This window comes from Puma concolor, chromosome D4 (assembly GCF_028749965.1).
Source record: "Puma concolor isolate L17-30 chromosome D4, mPumCon1.1.hap2, whole genome shotgun sequence".
NCBI classification, from domain to species: domain Eukaryota; kingdom Metazoa; phylum Chordata; class Mammalia; order Carnivora; family Felidae; genus Puma; species Puma concolor.
In genome coordinates this window covers 18,924,013-18,941,811 of record NC_141679.1, presented here as the reverse complement: position 1 = coordinate 18,941,811, position 17,799 = coordinate 18,924,013, and the positions used below count along the sequence as shown (strand labels likewise).

The 17,799-nt window shown below is 41.7% G+C and overlaps 1 protein-coding gene across 3 annotated transcripts in view; it reads right to left on the bottom strand.

Moving 5' to 3' along the window:
- VPS13A (vacuolar protein sorting 13 homolog A) overlaps positions 1-8,962 on the bottom strand; it is a 256,968-nt gene extending 248,006 nt beyond the window's left edge. For all 3 annotated transcript variants that reach the window (XM_025931580.2, XM_086685038.1, XM_025931583.2), the window contains exon 1: positions 8,716-8,962. In XM_025931580.2, coding sequence (XP_025787365.1) covers positions 8,716-8,815 — 100 coding nt within the window. In that variant the 5' untranslated portion in view covers positions 8,816-8,962. The remainder of the gene's footprint in view (positions 1-8,715) is intronic.
- Between the last annotated feature and the right edge of the window lie 8,837 nt (positions 8,963-17,799).

Genomic DNA, 17,799 nt, shown 5'->3' with positions numbered 1-17,799 from the left:
GATTAGTTTTAAATGCATATTGCAATCCCAAAGCATCCACTAAAATAATAATAATCAAATGAAAAATAAATAATAAATTTGGTAAGCCTGTCGTAAATAATAAATTTGGTATAATTAATATATTAGGAGAGGAAAAGAGGAAATCATAGAAAAGCTTAATTAAAACCATAAGAGGCAGAAAAAGAGGGGAAGATTTTAAAAAGCAAAGACATACATACAAGAAATAGAAAAGAGCTACAAATAGATAACCATCAACCCAACTATATCAATAATCACTTTAAATATAAATGGTCTGAATATACCAATGAAAAGACAAAACCTGACACAGTGGATAACAAAAACAAAACCTAACAATAAGATATCTGCAAGAAACCCACTCTAGACATAAAGGCATAAACAAATTAAAAGCAAAGAGATCTAATTAAAATTTGTATAACATTTCTTCCAACAATAGCAGAATATCTATTCTTTTCTTTTTTAATTTTTTTTAATGCTTATTTATTTCTGAGACAGAGACAGCGCATGAGCGGGGGAGGGGCAGAGAGAAGGGGAGACACAGAATCTGAAGCAGGCTCCAGGTTCTGAGCTGTCAGCACAGAGCCGGACATGGGGCTCAAACTCACGGGCCATGAGATCATGACCTGAGCCGAAGTCAGACGCTTAACCAACTGAGCCACCCAGGCACCCCATATTCTTTTCAAGCTCACACAGAACATTCACCACAATAATCCAAACTCTGGTCCATAAAACATATCTTAACAAATTTAAAGGAATAAAAGTCTTACAAAATTTGCTTTCAGACCACAATGGACTTAAACTAGAAATCGGTAACCAAAAAAAAAAAAAAAAAAAGGTAGAAACTCCCAAAATACCTGAAGATTTGGCAAATACTAATTTAAAATAACACAGAAGTCAAAGAAGTCTCAAAAGAAACTGAAAAGTATCTTGAATCAAATGAAAATACAGCTCTCAAAATCTGACATGTAGGGCTCAGAAATTTACACCACTGAACGCATATATTAGAAAAGAAGAAAGATCTAAAATCAATACTCTGGCTTCCACCTTAGGAATCTAGGAAAAGAAGAGCAAATGAAATCCTAAGTAAGCAGAAGAAAAGAATTAGAGCAGAAATCAATGAAATTCAATACAGAAAAATCCAGAGAAAAACCAATGAAACCAAAAGATGGTTCTCTGAAAAGATCAACAAAATTGATAACACTCTAGCCAGGTAAACTATGAAAGAAAAGACACAAATTACTAGTATCACAAATGAAAGGAAGGGCCATCATTACTCATTCTATGGACAGTAAAAGGATAATACAGGAATGCAAACCTGCTCACAAAATTTGTAACAATTCCTCGAAAGATATATTCTAGCAAAACTCACACATGATAAAAAAGATACCAAAATAGGCCTGTATCTATTAAAGACATTGATTCAATACTTAATAATCTTTCAAAACTGAAAGCATAATGCCCAGATGGTTTCACTAACTTTCTAAACCAAACATTTAAGGAAAAAATGATACCAAGCCCCAATGAAATCTCCTCTAGCAAACAGAAGCAGAGGGAACACTTCCTAACTCACTTTGTGAGTTCAGCATTACCCTAATACCAAAACCAGATAAACACATTACAAGAAAAAAAGCTACAGACCACTATCTCTCAAGAACACAGATGCAAAAATCAACAAAGTATCAAATTAAATCCAACAATGTGTAAGAATAATTATATACCAAGACCAGGTGGAATTTATTCCAGGTATGAAAGACTCCTTCAACATTCAAAAATCAATTAATATAATCCATTACATCAACAGGCTGAAGAAGAGACACCCTATGATCATATCAATAGAGAAAAACCAGTTTACAAAACCCAACACACATTCTTGGAGGAAAAAAACCACATTCAGCAAGCCAGAAATAGAGGTATAGGTATGTATGGTAGGAAAAAAAAAAAAAATCAGAATATTGGATGCCTCTGGACATGGCCAAAAAAACTTTCGAGTGTGATGGATATTTCGTCATCTTGATCATGATGACTATTTCCCAAGTGCATACATGTCAAAGTTTACCAAACTGTAGACTTTAAATATGTGCTTTTACTATGTCAGTTATGTTTCAATAAAGCTGTTAATACATAATTCGTGGTACCATCTAGATTACAGGAATACGGATGTAGACTGCAAAATCTTTTAATTCTGTATTTAACACTTTTCATATTAAATGTTCCCTTTCAGCTCTAACATTCTATAAAAGTTTCTCAGAATGTAAAGATAAAAATAGTATTTAAGGAATTATAATTGGTAATTACCACTAGATCTCAACAAACATCTGTTCAGCACTCCCAATATATTCCTTTCATAAAAGAATGACTCCTTCATATCAGGAATTGTGCCCTGAATCTTCATCATCCTACAGAGCAAATAGTATACTAGGGATATGTAGTAAGTGGCCACTGACCATTAAACTCTGTTTTAAGGAGAAAACTGGGAAAGTAACATTTCAAAAATAAAATATCCAAGTTAGTTTTTAAAAAAAAGAAATCAGTTTCTAACGTTACATAACATTATCAGGCATAACAACCACCACCAAAAAAAAAAAAAAAAAAAAAAAAACCTGCAAAATTTGAGTACTATTTTAGAGAAAACAGGAAAGAGTTCTATCACAAGCCATCTTTATTACTGCTTCTGCCTCTTGAGTTTCTAATACATTTGCCCTCAAAGTGCTTTTTTTTTTTTAACGTTTATTTTTGAGACAGCGACACAGCATGAACGGGGGAGGGGCAGAGAGAGAGGGAGACACAGAATCGGAAACAGGCTCCAAGCTCTGAGCCATCAGCCCAGAGCCCGACGCGGGGCTCCAACTCATGGACTGCGAGATCATGACCCCAGCCGAAGTGGGACGCTTAACCGACTGAGCCACACAGGCGCCCTAAAGTGCTCTTAAAATGCACCTAGTTGTACATGACAATCCCATGACGTTTAAAAAAAAACAAAAACAAAAAAAAAACAAAACAAAAAGATTTCGGTGTCCTACTCCAGATAAAAGAATTATTAAGTCTGGAAAGCAGTTCAGAAATCTGTATGTCTAAGGAACACATATGGCTGATTCTGATGCAGCCTAGCTCTTGAAGGAAACACGAAATGCCAGCTTAGAAAAGGTGGGAGATGGGGCGCCTGGGTGGCTCAGTCGGTTAAGCGGCCGACTTCGGCCCAGGTCATGATCTCGCAGTCCGTGAGTTCGAGCCCCATGTCGAGCTCTGTGCTGATAGCTCAGAGCCTGGAGCCTGTTTCAGATTCTGTGTCTCCCTCTCGCTGACCCTCCCCTGTTCATGCTCTCTCTGTCTCAAAAATAAATAAAACGTTAAAAAAAAAATTTTTTTTAAAGAAAAGGTGGGAGATTGGGGTGCCTGGGTGGCTCAGTCGGTTAAGTGGCCGACTTCGGCTCAGGTCATCATCTCGCCGCCTCGTGAGTTGGAGCCACGCGTCGGGCTCTGTGCTGACGGCTCAGAGCCTGGACCCTGCTTCCGATTCTGTGTCTCCCTCTCTCTCTGCCCCTAACCCACTAGCATTCTGTCTCTGTCTCTCTCAAAAATAAATAACCATTTTAAAAAAAAGTTTTTTAAAAAGAGAAAAAAAAGAAATGGTGGGAGATTGTCAGATTGATCAATGAAGTACTACCACCTACCTAAGTAAATGACATACAAAACGGTGGAGGATTAATAGCAGCGCATAAAAAGTACTTTATCAACATGGGGCGCCTGGGTGGCACAGTCGGTTAAGCATACGACTTCAGCTCAGGTCACGATCTTGCGGTCCGTGAGTTCGAGCCCCGCATCAGGCTCTGGGCTGATGGCTCAGAGCCTGGAGCCTGCTTCCGATTCTGTGTCTCCTTCTCTCTCTGCCCCTCCCCCCTTCATGCTCTGTCTCTCTCGGTCTCAAAAATAAATGTTAAAAAAAAATTTTTTTTTTAAAAAAGTACTTTATCAACATCAAAATTCATCAAGAGTGTGAGATAAAGCTCAATTCCTCTTTCTCCTTCATAAAACAGATGCTTCCAGCACTCAGTCTGCTTCCTGTAGGGCCCAGTATAGCACCACTATTCTACATTATAATTAAATACGTTTTTGGAAACTCTTCATTCATGTATAACCAAGTTTCTAAGGAAAAATGGATTCTCATTTCCAAAAAAAATTACCTCAAACATTTTCAAAGCACTACCCATTATTAGGTTTGAAATCATCCATCTAATTCCTGAACACTAACACTATTAATATGCTAAGAGTGCAATTAGCTGGATTACACACACCCAGCAAAAGCATACATTTAAAACCAAACGTCCTTCTGACATTAGACCATAAAATATTAACTCCATAACCTTAACAATTTTCCTATGCATCTAGTTTCTATTATTGAAATTTTCAAATAACTTTTTAAAAGTTTATTAACATTACTGCTTTTTAAATTCTCAAAGGAGGGAGGAGCGCCTGGGTGGCTCAGTCAGGCTCTGCGGTGACAGCTCAAAGCCTGCTTCAGATTCTGTGTCTCCATCTCTCTGCTCCTCTCCCTCTCATGCTCTCTCTCAAAAATAAACATTACAAACAATTTAAATAAATAAATAAATAATCAATCAATCCTTGGAGAATTTAACAAAAAGCTCTTAAAGTTTCCCTAGGGCACCTGGGTAGCTCAGACAGTTGAGCACCGGACTCTTGATGTGAGGTCCGGTCATGAACCTGGAACCATGCCCTGCATCACCCTCTGAACTGTGCATGAAGCCTGCTTAAGATTCTGATTCTGTCTACCAAGGCGCCTTGGCATTTCAGTAGGTTAAGCAACCAACTTGGTCTCAAGGCATGATCTCAGTTTGTGGGTTTGAGCCCTACATGATCAGATCCTGTATCTCCCTCTCTCTGCCCCTTCCCTGCTCATACTCTCTCAAAAAATAATTTAAAAAAAAAAAAAAAAGGATTCTGCCTCTCTCCCCATTTGCATGAGTTCCCTAAAAAATAAAATAAAGCTCTGTTTATCAAAATATAACCAACTTCTATATATAAAACACTGATATGTTGTTTGAAAATTTTTGTTAACACCAAAGTTAGAAGAATCACACTACCTGATTTCATGACTATTAGCTAGAGTTATCAAGACAAGAGTGGTATTGGTCAAAGGATGGACACACATATTATTCAAACAGATGACAATGCAAAAATAAACCCACGCAACATAAAGTCTAATTTTTTTTTTTTTACAAAAGTGCAAAAATAATTCTATGAGGAAAGGATTTTTTCAGATGGTACAATTGAACATTTGCATCCACATGCCAACAAATGAATGTCAACCTTCAACCTTGACAACTTTTACAAAAATGGATCCGAAATCTAAACATAAAATATAAAATTATAAATCTTGTATAAGAAAACATAGGAGAAAATCTTTGTGATTTCAGGGAAGGCTAAGATTTCATAGATACATCAAAAGCATGACTCATGAAAAGTTTTTGAAGTGGACTTGATAAAATTTTAAAACTTTTGCTTTGCAAAAGACAGACTTGGAAGAGACTGGGAGAATACAGTTTCAGATTTTCTTTCTGACAAAAGATTCATATATGTAACATGTAAAGAACTCTCAACACTTAACAATAAGAAAATACTTTGGAAAAGAGTTCAACAGTACTATAAAAAGTCTGAGTTACCATATGACTCAGCAATTCCAGTCCTGGGCATATACTTGAGAAAATTTAGAACATATGCCCACAAAAAAACTTGCACATGAAGGTTCACAGCATTACTCATAAAAACCAAAAAGAATAATTTATATGTCTATCAACTGATCAATGAATAAACAAAATGTGATACACCCATATAATGGAATATTATTCAGTCATAAAAAGAAATAAAATGATACATCCTACAAGATGACGCTTGAAAATATAAAGTTATGTGAAAAAGGCCAGAAACAAAAAGCCATGTATGTTGCAGGATTATATTTAAGTGAAATGTCCAGAATTGGTGACTCCATAGAAAACATAAAGGAAATCAGAAGTTGCTGGAGTTGAGGTCGGGAAGTTCGGGACAGAATTTGAGAGTGATTGCTAATGGGCATGAGGCTTATTTTGGGGGTGTTGAAAAAGTTCTGGAATTAGTGTCGACAGTGGCACAATTTTGTGGCTATACTAAAAAACACTCAATTGTACATCTTAAAAGGGTAAATTTAAGATGAAAAGTAAAGCATAGGAAATGCAGTTAATAATACTGTAATAATGGAAGCACCTGGCTAGCTCATTCGGTAGAGCATGTGACTCTTCATCTGAGGGTCATGAGTTCCAGCCCCATGTTGGGCATGGAGCCTACTTAAAAAAATAAAAAATAAAAAATAAAACCAAATAATACTTTAATAATATGGAAAGGTGACAGATGGTAACACTTATCATGATGAGCATTACATAACCTTTAGAATTGTTGAATCACTGTTGTATACCTAAAACCAATTTAACATTGTGTGTCAGCTACATTAATAACATTTTTTAAATGGCATTTTAAAATACCATTTTTAAAATGCCACTTTAATGGGTACATTGAATCTCAATAAAAAAAGAAAAAAAGCCAACTGAAAAGGAGCCAAAGATTTGAACACTTCGCCAATGAAACCACACAGACAGCAAAGAACATGAGAAGATGCTCAACATCTTTAATCACTAGATATGCAAATTAAAACCACCATACTTCAGCACTATATACCTAGTAAAATGGCTAAAAAAAAAAAAGTTTCTGAAATGTCAATGCTAAGTGCTAGTGAGGGTGTAAAGTAACTAAGCGTTGAGCAGTCAGTGCTACACTACACTGCTGGTGAGATTGCAAAATGGCACAGGCACTTTGAAAAGCAGCTTAGTTTCACGTAAATTAAATATTAACTTACCATAAGGCCTCACAATTGCGCTCTTCGGTAGTAACCCAAGGGAAATAAAAATTTACGTTCACACAAAAACCCGTACACGCATGTTTATTAGCAGCTCTATTCCTAATGGCAAGAAAGGGAAACCAGCAAACATAAACATTTGCAACACATTCCTACAATCAACTACTGCTCAAAAATACAGGAATGAAATACTGGTGCATGCAACACACGGATGGCCCTCTCAAATTCATTTTGTGTAAAAAGTGAAAGGAATGAAATTCAGTAAAAACAGAAGACCCCAAAAGCTATCTACCACATAATTCCATTTATATGGCTCTCAGGCAAAGACAAAACTGTAGGGATGGAAACAGATCAGTGGCTGCCGGGAGAAATGGAGGCTGGGAAGGGTGGACTAAAAAGGGGCAGCAGGGGGAACTTCGGTGTCCTGATGGAACTTTTTGGTATCACGATTGTGGCAGTGGATACATTCCTTAACACTGCGTCTGTCAAGAAAGGCAGAACTTTTACATCGCGAGTCAATTTTACCGCACCTAAATTTTAAACAAATTCATCCATAAATCACACTCGACACACACCTCCACAAACCTCTACGGCAACCCTCCACTACGATTCAAAACACACCACAAACTATTTGCAAGGCTTCCCTTCTGAAGTGGGTGAAGGCAGATCGTATGATTTTTACTCGGCAAGTGAGAAGAACAAATTCAACAGTCTTCACGTCTCCGATACTACCCGGAGATGCCGAGCTAGCGCTCACGTCCCTTCTCCGCGGAGGCTGGCTCTACCCGTGGTACCAGATACCAACAGCCCTAACAAGGTTCTCGCCACCAAAATAATTACCTCCTCACACCCTTTCATAAAGAGGAAAACTCAAGATAAATGTCTTAGAAGGAGGCTGAAAGTGTGTGCATATTAACAATTAAATTAAAAAAAAAAAAAAAGCCCTAACTTTGGCCCAAGAGATTCACTTGCTACGGAAAAGCAATCTAACTTACAACAGATGTTTAAAAGGGGGATAATACAAAAACAGATGGCAGCAGTAAAAAGGAGGCTCCAAATAAGGCAGCGCACCAGAGTAAGTGGATCCAAAGTAAGGCTTCTGTCCTCCTCCTAACTCCCGGGTCAGACTGTGAACTGGAAACACCTGACCAACCATTTGAGTTAATCGTGCCCAGGAGTTTCGCTTTCTGTTACCGGCAGGAGCCAAGCCAGCAACCGGGAATGCAGGTGGGGTGGCCAGGCACCGGGGGCCGAGAAGACACCGCGGGTTAGCCACACGCCCGAGCTGGGGAAGGAAGAGGGCGTCTTCGGTCGCAGCGCCTTGCTTGCACGTGCGAGACAACGTGCGACACTCCGTGCGCTCTCCCGAGCCTTCGCCATAACCCGCGGGGGTACAAAATGACAGGGATGGGAACAAGCCCCCCGGGCGTCTTGTGACCCCCCACCCCCACCCCCACGACCCGCGCAGCTGAAGCTCGACCGCGCGGGGCGACGGGCAGAAAAGGGCGCCTGGGAGCAATCGGTCTCCCACACTCTCGGAATCCACCGCGGGCCCCCTCAACCGCCCGGCTCGGAAAAGGGGGACGTTACAGCCCGCACCCCGACCCCAACCCCCTCCTGCCAGAATACAAACAACTTGCGGGCAGAGGCCCTGGAACCGCCGCCTGGCTTTACGTAATTTAACCCCGAGGAGGGCGGCGGCAGGTGGTGGTGCCGAGCGAGCGAGGGGCCCGAGGCTCCGAAAACCAAAGGCCGGGAGGAAAACGAGATTGAGGGGGCGGCGGCGGTCTCGTTACCTCCCCAGATGCCCAGAGTGAGCTGGGACGTGTCCAGGTTCACCACATAGTCCCCCAAGAACCGGTTCAACACATCCACGACCACCGACTCGAACACCATTTTCCTCAGCCGCGGTGGACACGGCAGCCGCCCACCGCACTCCTTCGTCCAGCGCCTGGCCGCCCGAGACCGCTCGGTTCACCGGCTCCCGGGCGGCTCCCGCCAGAGCTGCCCCACTGCCGGACGCACAGCCCCGCCGCGAGCCCTGCGAGGGGCGGAGGCGGCTGCTCGCTCCGCGCGTGCGCAGAGCGGACTCCAGGGCGGGGGCGGAGCGCGGCGCAGACCCAGGCACGCCTGCTAGAGAAGAGCAAGGGCGGCTGCGCGACCGCTTCTCTGACGCCTGCCGTTTCCTTGCAGAACCCGCCTTCTTTTACATGTTGGCCCCGCCTCTTCCCCGTCGCCTGGCAACAGGATGAGCGGAGACAGCTGCCAGTTTGTTCCCGACCCGCCCTCGCCGGTCGACCCCGGGGCCAGCCCAGCGGCGGGGGGCGGGGTGGGGCGCGGCGGTTACACCTAGCAGGGAACGCCCCTCTCCCTACAGTGGAGACGACCCCACTCGCGGACCGGTAGGACCTGCACCTAACCAAGGTGTGGGCAGATTCCAGCACTCTCGCGGTCAGGCTGGAGGCGTCGTAAGAGAAGGTCCCAAGGAGCTCTCCCACATTATTACAGGTTCCTGCGTCCCGCCAGCCTGTGTCTGGACGCGTGTAACTGCCCTGCCCCCTGCTCGGAAGGCAAGGCCACGACGCTCTTAGGGTGACTTAACATCCCTTGCTGTAAATAGTGCCAGAAAGTAGAAGGGCAGTGAAGAGTAAACTCGGTGCTGGAATGCCACGCCCCCCCTTCCCTGCATCTGACTTGGCACTCTTTTTTTTGGTCAAGTTATTTACAGGGAGCCTCCTTTCATCACCTAGAGTCCTTTGGGATTCAGAGTCAGCCAGTTCAGAAACTGCGGAGCGCCCTCTAAAAAATACTGTGAGACCTAGACTCACCCCTTGAGCCTTACCGAATGACCCTAACTAAATAAAAAATGAGGACTCTTCTTTCATCCCCATCCCACCCCCATTTGGTCTTTTATAAGAAATACAGTCAAATGCCTGAGGTCACAGAGACGCCGGATGTGAAGTTTGGAGAACTATAATCACCACCCTCCTAAGGGGTTAAGATGTAGGAGTGAACTTGGAACTTTTTCTCTTTGCATCCTGAACATGAAAGGGAAACCTCGCTAAAGTGGACTAGCAACGCTAAGAGAGGCTAGGGAGCCTTAGCACTCAGTGTCAATTACAGGAAGAATTCTCAATTATAAGCCTAACAGAAGAATCTCAACAGGAAAGAATCATCAATTACAGGCCCCCAACCAGGGAAGAGGGACGTTGCATCTCCTGCAAGAAATCAACTACCCCTCAGCTGATAAGGGGTATTTTATCATCACCCTGAACTCTTCTCTCCAACTGACGTTTGTTCAAACCGGAAGTCATAAGATAATGCCCCCTGGCTTTTGTTTGTGGTCTTGCCTAGGGTTTTGGTTTTGAGGTAGCTTGCTTGTCCCATTTGCAATCCTCTACTGTTCCCAAATAAACCCATCTTTTGCTGGTAAAATAACTGGCAATTTTTAAGGATAACAGTTTCACAAATAAATAATGCCTCTGACGACTTTCACTTAATTCCTGTACCATTTTAGTAACTTTTTGTACATAGTCACCCAATTTTTTTTAAGGTTAAGGTTTGCCTTTGCAAGTAGAATGCCTGGAAAAAAAAAAAAACCTGTAAAATCTTATTTTACATGAGTTCGTAAATTATTTTCAGATAATTTCATATTTGAAGGGTCTTTATTATATAGTCGCCAATTGAATCTCTTAATCTTAACAATAATGAAGCAAAGATATTAGGGATTGATCCAAGGTGATGTAACTAATGTTCTGCAGGAACAGAGCTGGAACCTGGCATTTGTGACTGACTCTGCTCTGCCACCCCACCTGATCCCCTTGCATTTGACTAACAACATTGGAAATATACCTCAGAATACTTGTATAAGTAAACTTATAAGGAAGGAAACTGATAAGAGAACTAAATGCCCAGAAAAGGGAAAAGCCATAATGAGGTATTTTGCTACTGTAGCATTATTTAGAGGAAGCCAGATAGACAGTAGCTACAAATTCTGCTATTAAATCTAGCACCATAAATTTAAAGTGCAAGAACTCCAGAACTCTGTCCAAAAATACGTCTTAAATAGCTTGCAAACACTTCATGCTATAATCCAGGAAACACTTCTATAATCCAGGAAAAGCCTGTGGAATTGGATGAAGGGGAGTGTGCTGCTGAAAATTTGGAACTATAAGCATTTCATTGCCAAAGAGAGCAATGAAAGAAATTCTGCCCAGAAAGTGTTAGAAACATGTAAGAAGATGCATAGTGTAACTCAAGTCTTATCTAGTGTTAGGTGCTGTATCATGAACATGCATTTCCTAATTACTAAAAGGTACAATTTGCAGTCAGTCCTCTTGTTCCTTAATCCATTTGAGGAAGCTTATAAGCAAAAATACAGTAATGTCATCATGTAAAAGATAAGTACACTCACTAAATCATTAAACCAAATATCTGCTGGACCTTGAAAAATAAGTCCAATGACTACCAAAAAAAAAAAAAAATGTTCCAAGTTTCAAATTTGGAAATAGTGTAAAGTGTTTTTCTTCTCCAGATCATAATTAAAATGCTATACTTCATTGTTTGATCATATTTAAAAAAAATTTTTTGAGTGAACCCTAACTGCAATATCATCCAACTTTACAATAAATCCCTAACTTTGCAAGTAGGATTTGCTCTTTTATGCTTAGTTTACATGCCACAGCTTTCCATCTTTGAAGTTTGGCATGCTGGTAGTTATCTTGGACATTTTTTCCTTGTCATTAATTCCTCTGTCCACAAGTAAATATCATTTGTGTACGTCCTGACCTCATTCCCCAAGCAAGGTTAGCATTGCGGTAGCATGCTAGGTGGCCAGATAACAAAGCCATTGAAGCAGACTACATTCCCAAACACATTCTGTTCCTGGAGGAACAGTTCTACAAGATGGTCATTTCACAGAAAAGCTTTTATGGAGTTAGCCTCAAAAAGCCCTGAGCTCCCACCTCAGATAATTGTTTAAAAATTATAAACAATTTTGGGTGCCTAGGTGGCTCAGTCAAGCTGTGCTGACAGCTCAGAGCCTGGAGCCTGCTTCGGATTCTGTGTCTCCCTCTCTCTCTCTGCCTCTCCTCTGCTCATTCTCTGTCTTTCAAATATGAGTAAATTTTTTTAAAAAAAAATTTAAAAACTTACAATTAAAAATTATTTCAACTTATGTCTTCCAAAGCCTTAAAAAAAAAAAAAGAAAACAGAAATTTGTTGGAAAGGAGATATAAGTAAAAGGTTGAGAAATTTACAAGAGCCTTACTCAGGCAGTGTAGCTAAAAATGTAAATCAATACAATCTTTCTAAAAGGCAGTTTATAGGGACACCTGGGTGGCTCAGTCGGTTAAGCATACGACTTCAGCTCAGGTCACGATCTCGCGGTCCGTGGGTTCGAGCCCCGCGTCGGGCTGGGCTGATGACTCAGAGCCTGGAGCCTGCTTCCGATTCTGTGTCTCCCTCTCTCTCTGCCCCTCCGCCGTTCATGCTCTGTCTCTCTCTGTCTCAAAAATAAATAAACGTTAAAAAAAATTAAAAGGCAGTTTATAAACATCTACAAACTGATATATACATATTTTTGCTACATATGTATATTCATATGTACATATTCACATATGTAAATACATATATATGACTTTTGACTCAACAGTCCTGCTTCTAGCGATTTACTCTAAGAAAACATAAAAATTTAAAAAGCTGTCCCCACAAGAACATTCATTAAAACATTATTTATAACAGCCAAAAGTTAGAAGAAGCTAAATATCAATAAGGAAGCTGGTTAAATGCACATGCACACGTGTACACACACACACACATACATACACACAGACACATGTGCACACACACACAATGGGTTACTATGCAGGCTTTAAAAATGATAATGCACATCTGTGGAACTCAATAATATATACTTGTAAGAAACAAGATACAGAGTAGCATCATACCAATAATATAAATTATAATCATATTTTAAGTGTGCAGAGAATATATGTGTATAAATACACACATACATACACACACACACACACACAGAAAGAAATGTATAAGTATGCCCACCGACTGTTAACAGTGATTATCTTTAGATGGTGAGACTTGGGTCGTGTGTATTGTCTCTGTTCTTTCAAGGTCTTTTTTTCCAGGGAGCATGGATTTTTTTTTTCCCCAAAACAAAAAAAAGCTATTAATATTGTAAGATTACTACAAATGAAGTATAATAAGACTTTTCTTACCATGCTAATTGAAATGTTTTTAGTCTAAAGCAAATCAGCTTTGGAGATTGTGAAGCATGGAAACTGAATTTCATTACATTCAACTGTATGTCATACACTTGGAACATTAAAAAAGAAGATGTAAACTTAATTTGTTCCTCTAAATTGGTGGAGAGAGATGCATCAGAAATGGTATTATATTGTCTATTCTTTTATAATTCTTTGGGAAAATTGCTCTCCCAAAATTAGAGCCAACTGAAGTTTGTGAGCAAGTTCTCAACCCTGGTGGCAAATTGATATAAAGATTCATGTAAACTTTCAAAAGGCTGCCAAAAGACATGAATAGACATAAATATGGCAAATAAGCACGTTAAAATATGTTCAATATTATCAGCTATTGGGGCAATGAAAATGAAAAACATAAATGATATATATTACTATACATCAACCAGAATGGTAAAAAAAAAAAAAAATGTGGTAACACCAAATGCTGGTGAGGATGTGGAAAAAAATGGATATATGTGCATTAGTTATGGGAATGTGGAATGGTATAGCTGTGCTCTGCACAATTTCTAAAACAAAACTAAACTAAATACGCATGAACCAGCAATTGTATTTCCAGACATTTATCCTAGATTTTTGCTCACACAAAATCTTGTACAAGAATGTTCATAGCACTTTAATTCATAATAGGCAAAAATCGGAAACGACTCAAAAGCCTTTCAACAAATGAATGGAAACAGAACTGTAAGTAGTATATCCGCACTGTGGAATACCACTCAGCAACAAAAAGGAATGCACTACCGATGCTATAAACAATCTGGATAAATCTCAGGGCATTATGCTGATTCCATTTACAAAATATTCTTGAAAGGACAAAATTCTAGAGATAGAAAGCAGATTAGCAGTTGCCAAAGGTTAGTATGGGATGGAGGGACAGGTGTGGCTACAAATGGTTTCCAGGGAGGAGCCCTGTGTTTATGGAGCACTTATGTATCTTGATTGTGTCAGTGGTCAAATAAAATTGCATAAAACTACATACACACACACACAAACACACACACAAATTAGAGCATAGAGCACAGGTGAAATGTGAATAAGCTCTCTGGACCTCTCAGTCTCAAATAGCCACTAGTCACGCTATCTCATAGTCACCTTGGGATCTTCATGTCGTTCATCATTCTCTGAAATAACCCTCCTCATAAGGGATTTAAAGGTTCTGTCTCCAAGGCACCTGGATGGTTCAGTTGGTTAAACATCCAACTTCGGCTCAGGTCATGATCTCACAGCTTGTGAGTTCGAGCCCCACGTCGGGGTTTGTGCTGACAGTTCAGAGCCTGGAGCCCACTTCGGATTCTGTGTCTCTGTCTCTCTCTACCCCTCCCCCCTTCGTGCTCTGCTCTATCTCTCTCTCAAAAAAAAAAAAATAATAAACATTAAAAAAATAATAAAGATTCTGTCTCCCCCATCACTGCCACTTCTAGAACAGGAAGCTAATGTGTCTAGTTCACTGATGTATCCCTAGTACCAAATGAGTGCTTGGTACACATACGTTTTTTATTTTGTTTCTCTTTTTGCTTTTTAGAGAGAGAGAGAAAGCATACGCAAGAGGGGCAGAGGGAGAGAGAGAATCTTAAGCAGGCTCCACACTCACCATGGATCCTGATATGGAGCTCAATCCCACGACCCTAGGGTCATCATCTGAGTTGAAATCGAGAGTGGATGCTCAACCAACTGAGTCACCCAGGCACCCCCATATAGGTTTTTAATACATGTTTGTTGAAAGAATGAACAAATATTGGATATGAAGTCACGCCCAACTCTCACAACGTTGAACATACCACCAGAGAAGTAGATTAATACCCCCAAAAGCGTCTCAAGGAGATACTATTCAGAGGGTTAAAAACGAACAAACAAAAAACAAAGGCTGTGACTGTGAATGAAGATGCAGCCCCAGGAGAAGAGGCACGGGAACCTAGGCTTGCCCCCCTGCCCCCCTCCCCCCCACTCCTGTGCTTTGACAGGCAGATGCAGAGAGAGAAAGATGAGGCATGTGGAAGGCAAGACTCGAGACCCAGGATTAAGTTCCCATTGGCAGGGCTGAGGTGAATCCAGCGAGGACAACCTAATCTCAAAAGAGTATCCAGAAGAATCCTTTAAACACTGTGTCACTTCTGGGGCACCTGGGTGGCTCAGTCAGTTAAGCATATGACTCTTGATTTCGGCTCAAGTCATGATCTCACGGTTTCTGAGTTCGAGCCCTGCATCAGGCTCTGTAGTGACAGCGTGGAGCCTGCTTGGGATTCTCTTCTCTTCCTCTTTCTCTCTGCCCCTTGCCTGCTCATGTGAGCACACTTGTGCTCTCACTCTCTCTCTCTGTCTCTCAACATAAATAAACTTTCAACAAAGCAAAAGCCTGTGTCATTTCGTGCTCCAAAGCTGCTAAAGTACTGCTCACATCATCATGGGAATGGCCACAGCCCTCACAACGCCAGATAAGGCCCTACACAATTGGCCTGACACTCCACCCTACCCTTATCTGGAATGCACCTTCCTCTTGTATTTGCACAGCTCACTCTTGTCTTTGCTCTCCAGCCATTTTCTCAGCCCTTCCCTGAACAGCCTGGTTAACATTGATACCTACCCCCACCCCTCAGCACTCTTCTGTTACCTTCCTTGCTTTATCTTTCCTCCGAGCACTTACCTGACACGCTATGCGTTTTTCACTTATTTATTTTTTGTCTATCTCTCCCCACTATAATGCATGTAATACAACGTAAGCTACTCGAGGAGAAATTATTATTAGCGTTTTGCTCATTGTTCTCTCCTCTGTGCCTAGAACAAGGCAGGCGCTCACATATTCGTGGAAGGCAAGCGAGACATACCTGCCAAGTATTGAATTATTGCCCGTCGGCTCCAAACCCACCCTTCTATTTTGGGCTCTGGCGATGGGCGGACTCTGCTAGCCGAGCTCAGCTTCGGCAGCTGGCTCCTGGCGGGGCTCTGCCAAGAGGGGGCGCTGGAGGGGCTAGAGGAGGAAGGACCGACCCGCTCCCTCTTGTTTGTTACCTATAGAGTTGCCGCTCTGCTTCCTTTCCTTCGGATCCTCGCCCCCGCGACCCTCCTTCGCGCGGACGGCAGCTCTTCCTTACAGCCTCTGAATCTGACTTGCATTTTCTCTCTCTTGCACAATCAGCACCATCTCAGCATCGCAGACACACCGGAACCGACCTCGCGGTTCCCCCTCCGATGCCTGCTCCTCCTGTCTGGGAGCCGCGCAGCCCGGCGGATCCCGCCTTAGAGCCTCCGGTTCTATGTTTCCTTGTGTGTCCCTTTGCTCACTCAGCCCGCTTGGGGTTATGTCCGCTTCCTCCAGTAACTACGGCGGGGATGTGTTAAAGCTCCTTTTTCATTTTTTTTTTTTTTTTTACAGTAACCGATTTTGTACCTTGTTCATAGCGCTGTATATGTTCTTTTTCTGTGGGGAACAGAGTCAGGACCTGCAGCTGAGTCCCTGCCGGCGGAGATGTTTGGCTGAGAGAGGGAGGCAGTATCATTAAAGGGAGTACAGGCAAATTGTGGGTGAGCAGGGAAGCCAGAGAGAGTATTAAGTGTCTGGATTGGCAACAACAGCCAGACCGTAAATAGTAATGAATTCAAGGATCAAGGGCTCGGATAATTTAGAACAGGGTCAGCACACCCCAGTGTGAGGTGGGTCAAGAAAAGGGGGGCAGAAGGTAGGCTACCCATGTGAAGTGCTGGGGTCTGTCGTTAATAGTCTTATGTATGGCACAGGGGCAGTGGGGTCAGGTGGCTCACGACAAGCTGAATCCACTGATACCACCCCCCCCCCGTATTTAGTAAGTCCAGCCTCCCCACTCCTGAGCCAAACTTAATTCAGACAGTATTTGAAAGACCTCCCAGATATGAACTCTCTGCCCATCTAGACTTCTGAATGTTGACTGTCTCTGTTTTGTTGCTTCTGTGAACCCTTCCCCAGAACCTGGGCCACTTCAGTGTAGGGTCCTAAGGCCAGACCCTGTCACTCTGCCTTGCCTACCCTACCCAACCTATGTGTTAAGGCAAGTGATCTGAAACATGCAGATAGGAGCCACTGACCAGGATGGAGTGGGGAAGTCCAGAGTTAGAAGCCAGTTATGGATCTCAACTAGGTCACAACAATTTAAATGAATGGAAAGGCATAAATGAAATGGAGGTCATAAAGGTAGAATTCATGAGCCCTGGAAACTGATTAACTATGGTGGATGAGGTATATAAAATAATTCTAAGATCATGCCATTCATAGTAACTGGGATGTGAAAGCAAGGTGTTGGTTTTATAGAAGATGATGAGGAGTTCAGTTTTTGGTTGTTTCTGTGAGAGCTAAAGTCCAGGGTAAAATATCCAGGATACAGTGTTGTTTGTCTAGTGATAGTTAGAAATGAAGAAACGAGGTCCCAGTGAAAGTCCAGGACCAGATATGGACACTTGAGACCTCCCTACACAGAAACAATTATCTTCCGTGTGGATGCCACTTAGAAGGAAAGGAATATAGACACAGAAAAGCAGACCAAGGATTGAAGAGTGAAACAACATTTGCATTTAGGGAAAAGCTAAACGGATATGAGACAGGAAGCCTAGGAAAGAAGCCGGTGTACCTGGAGTAAG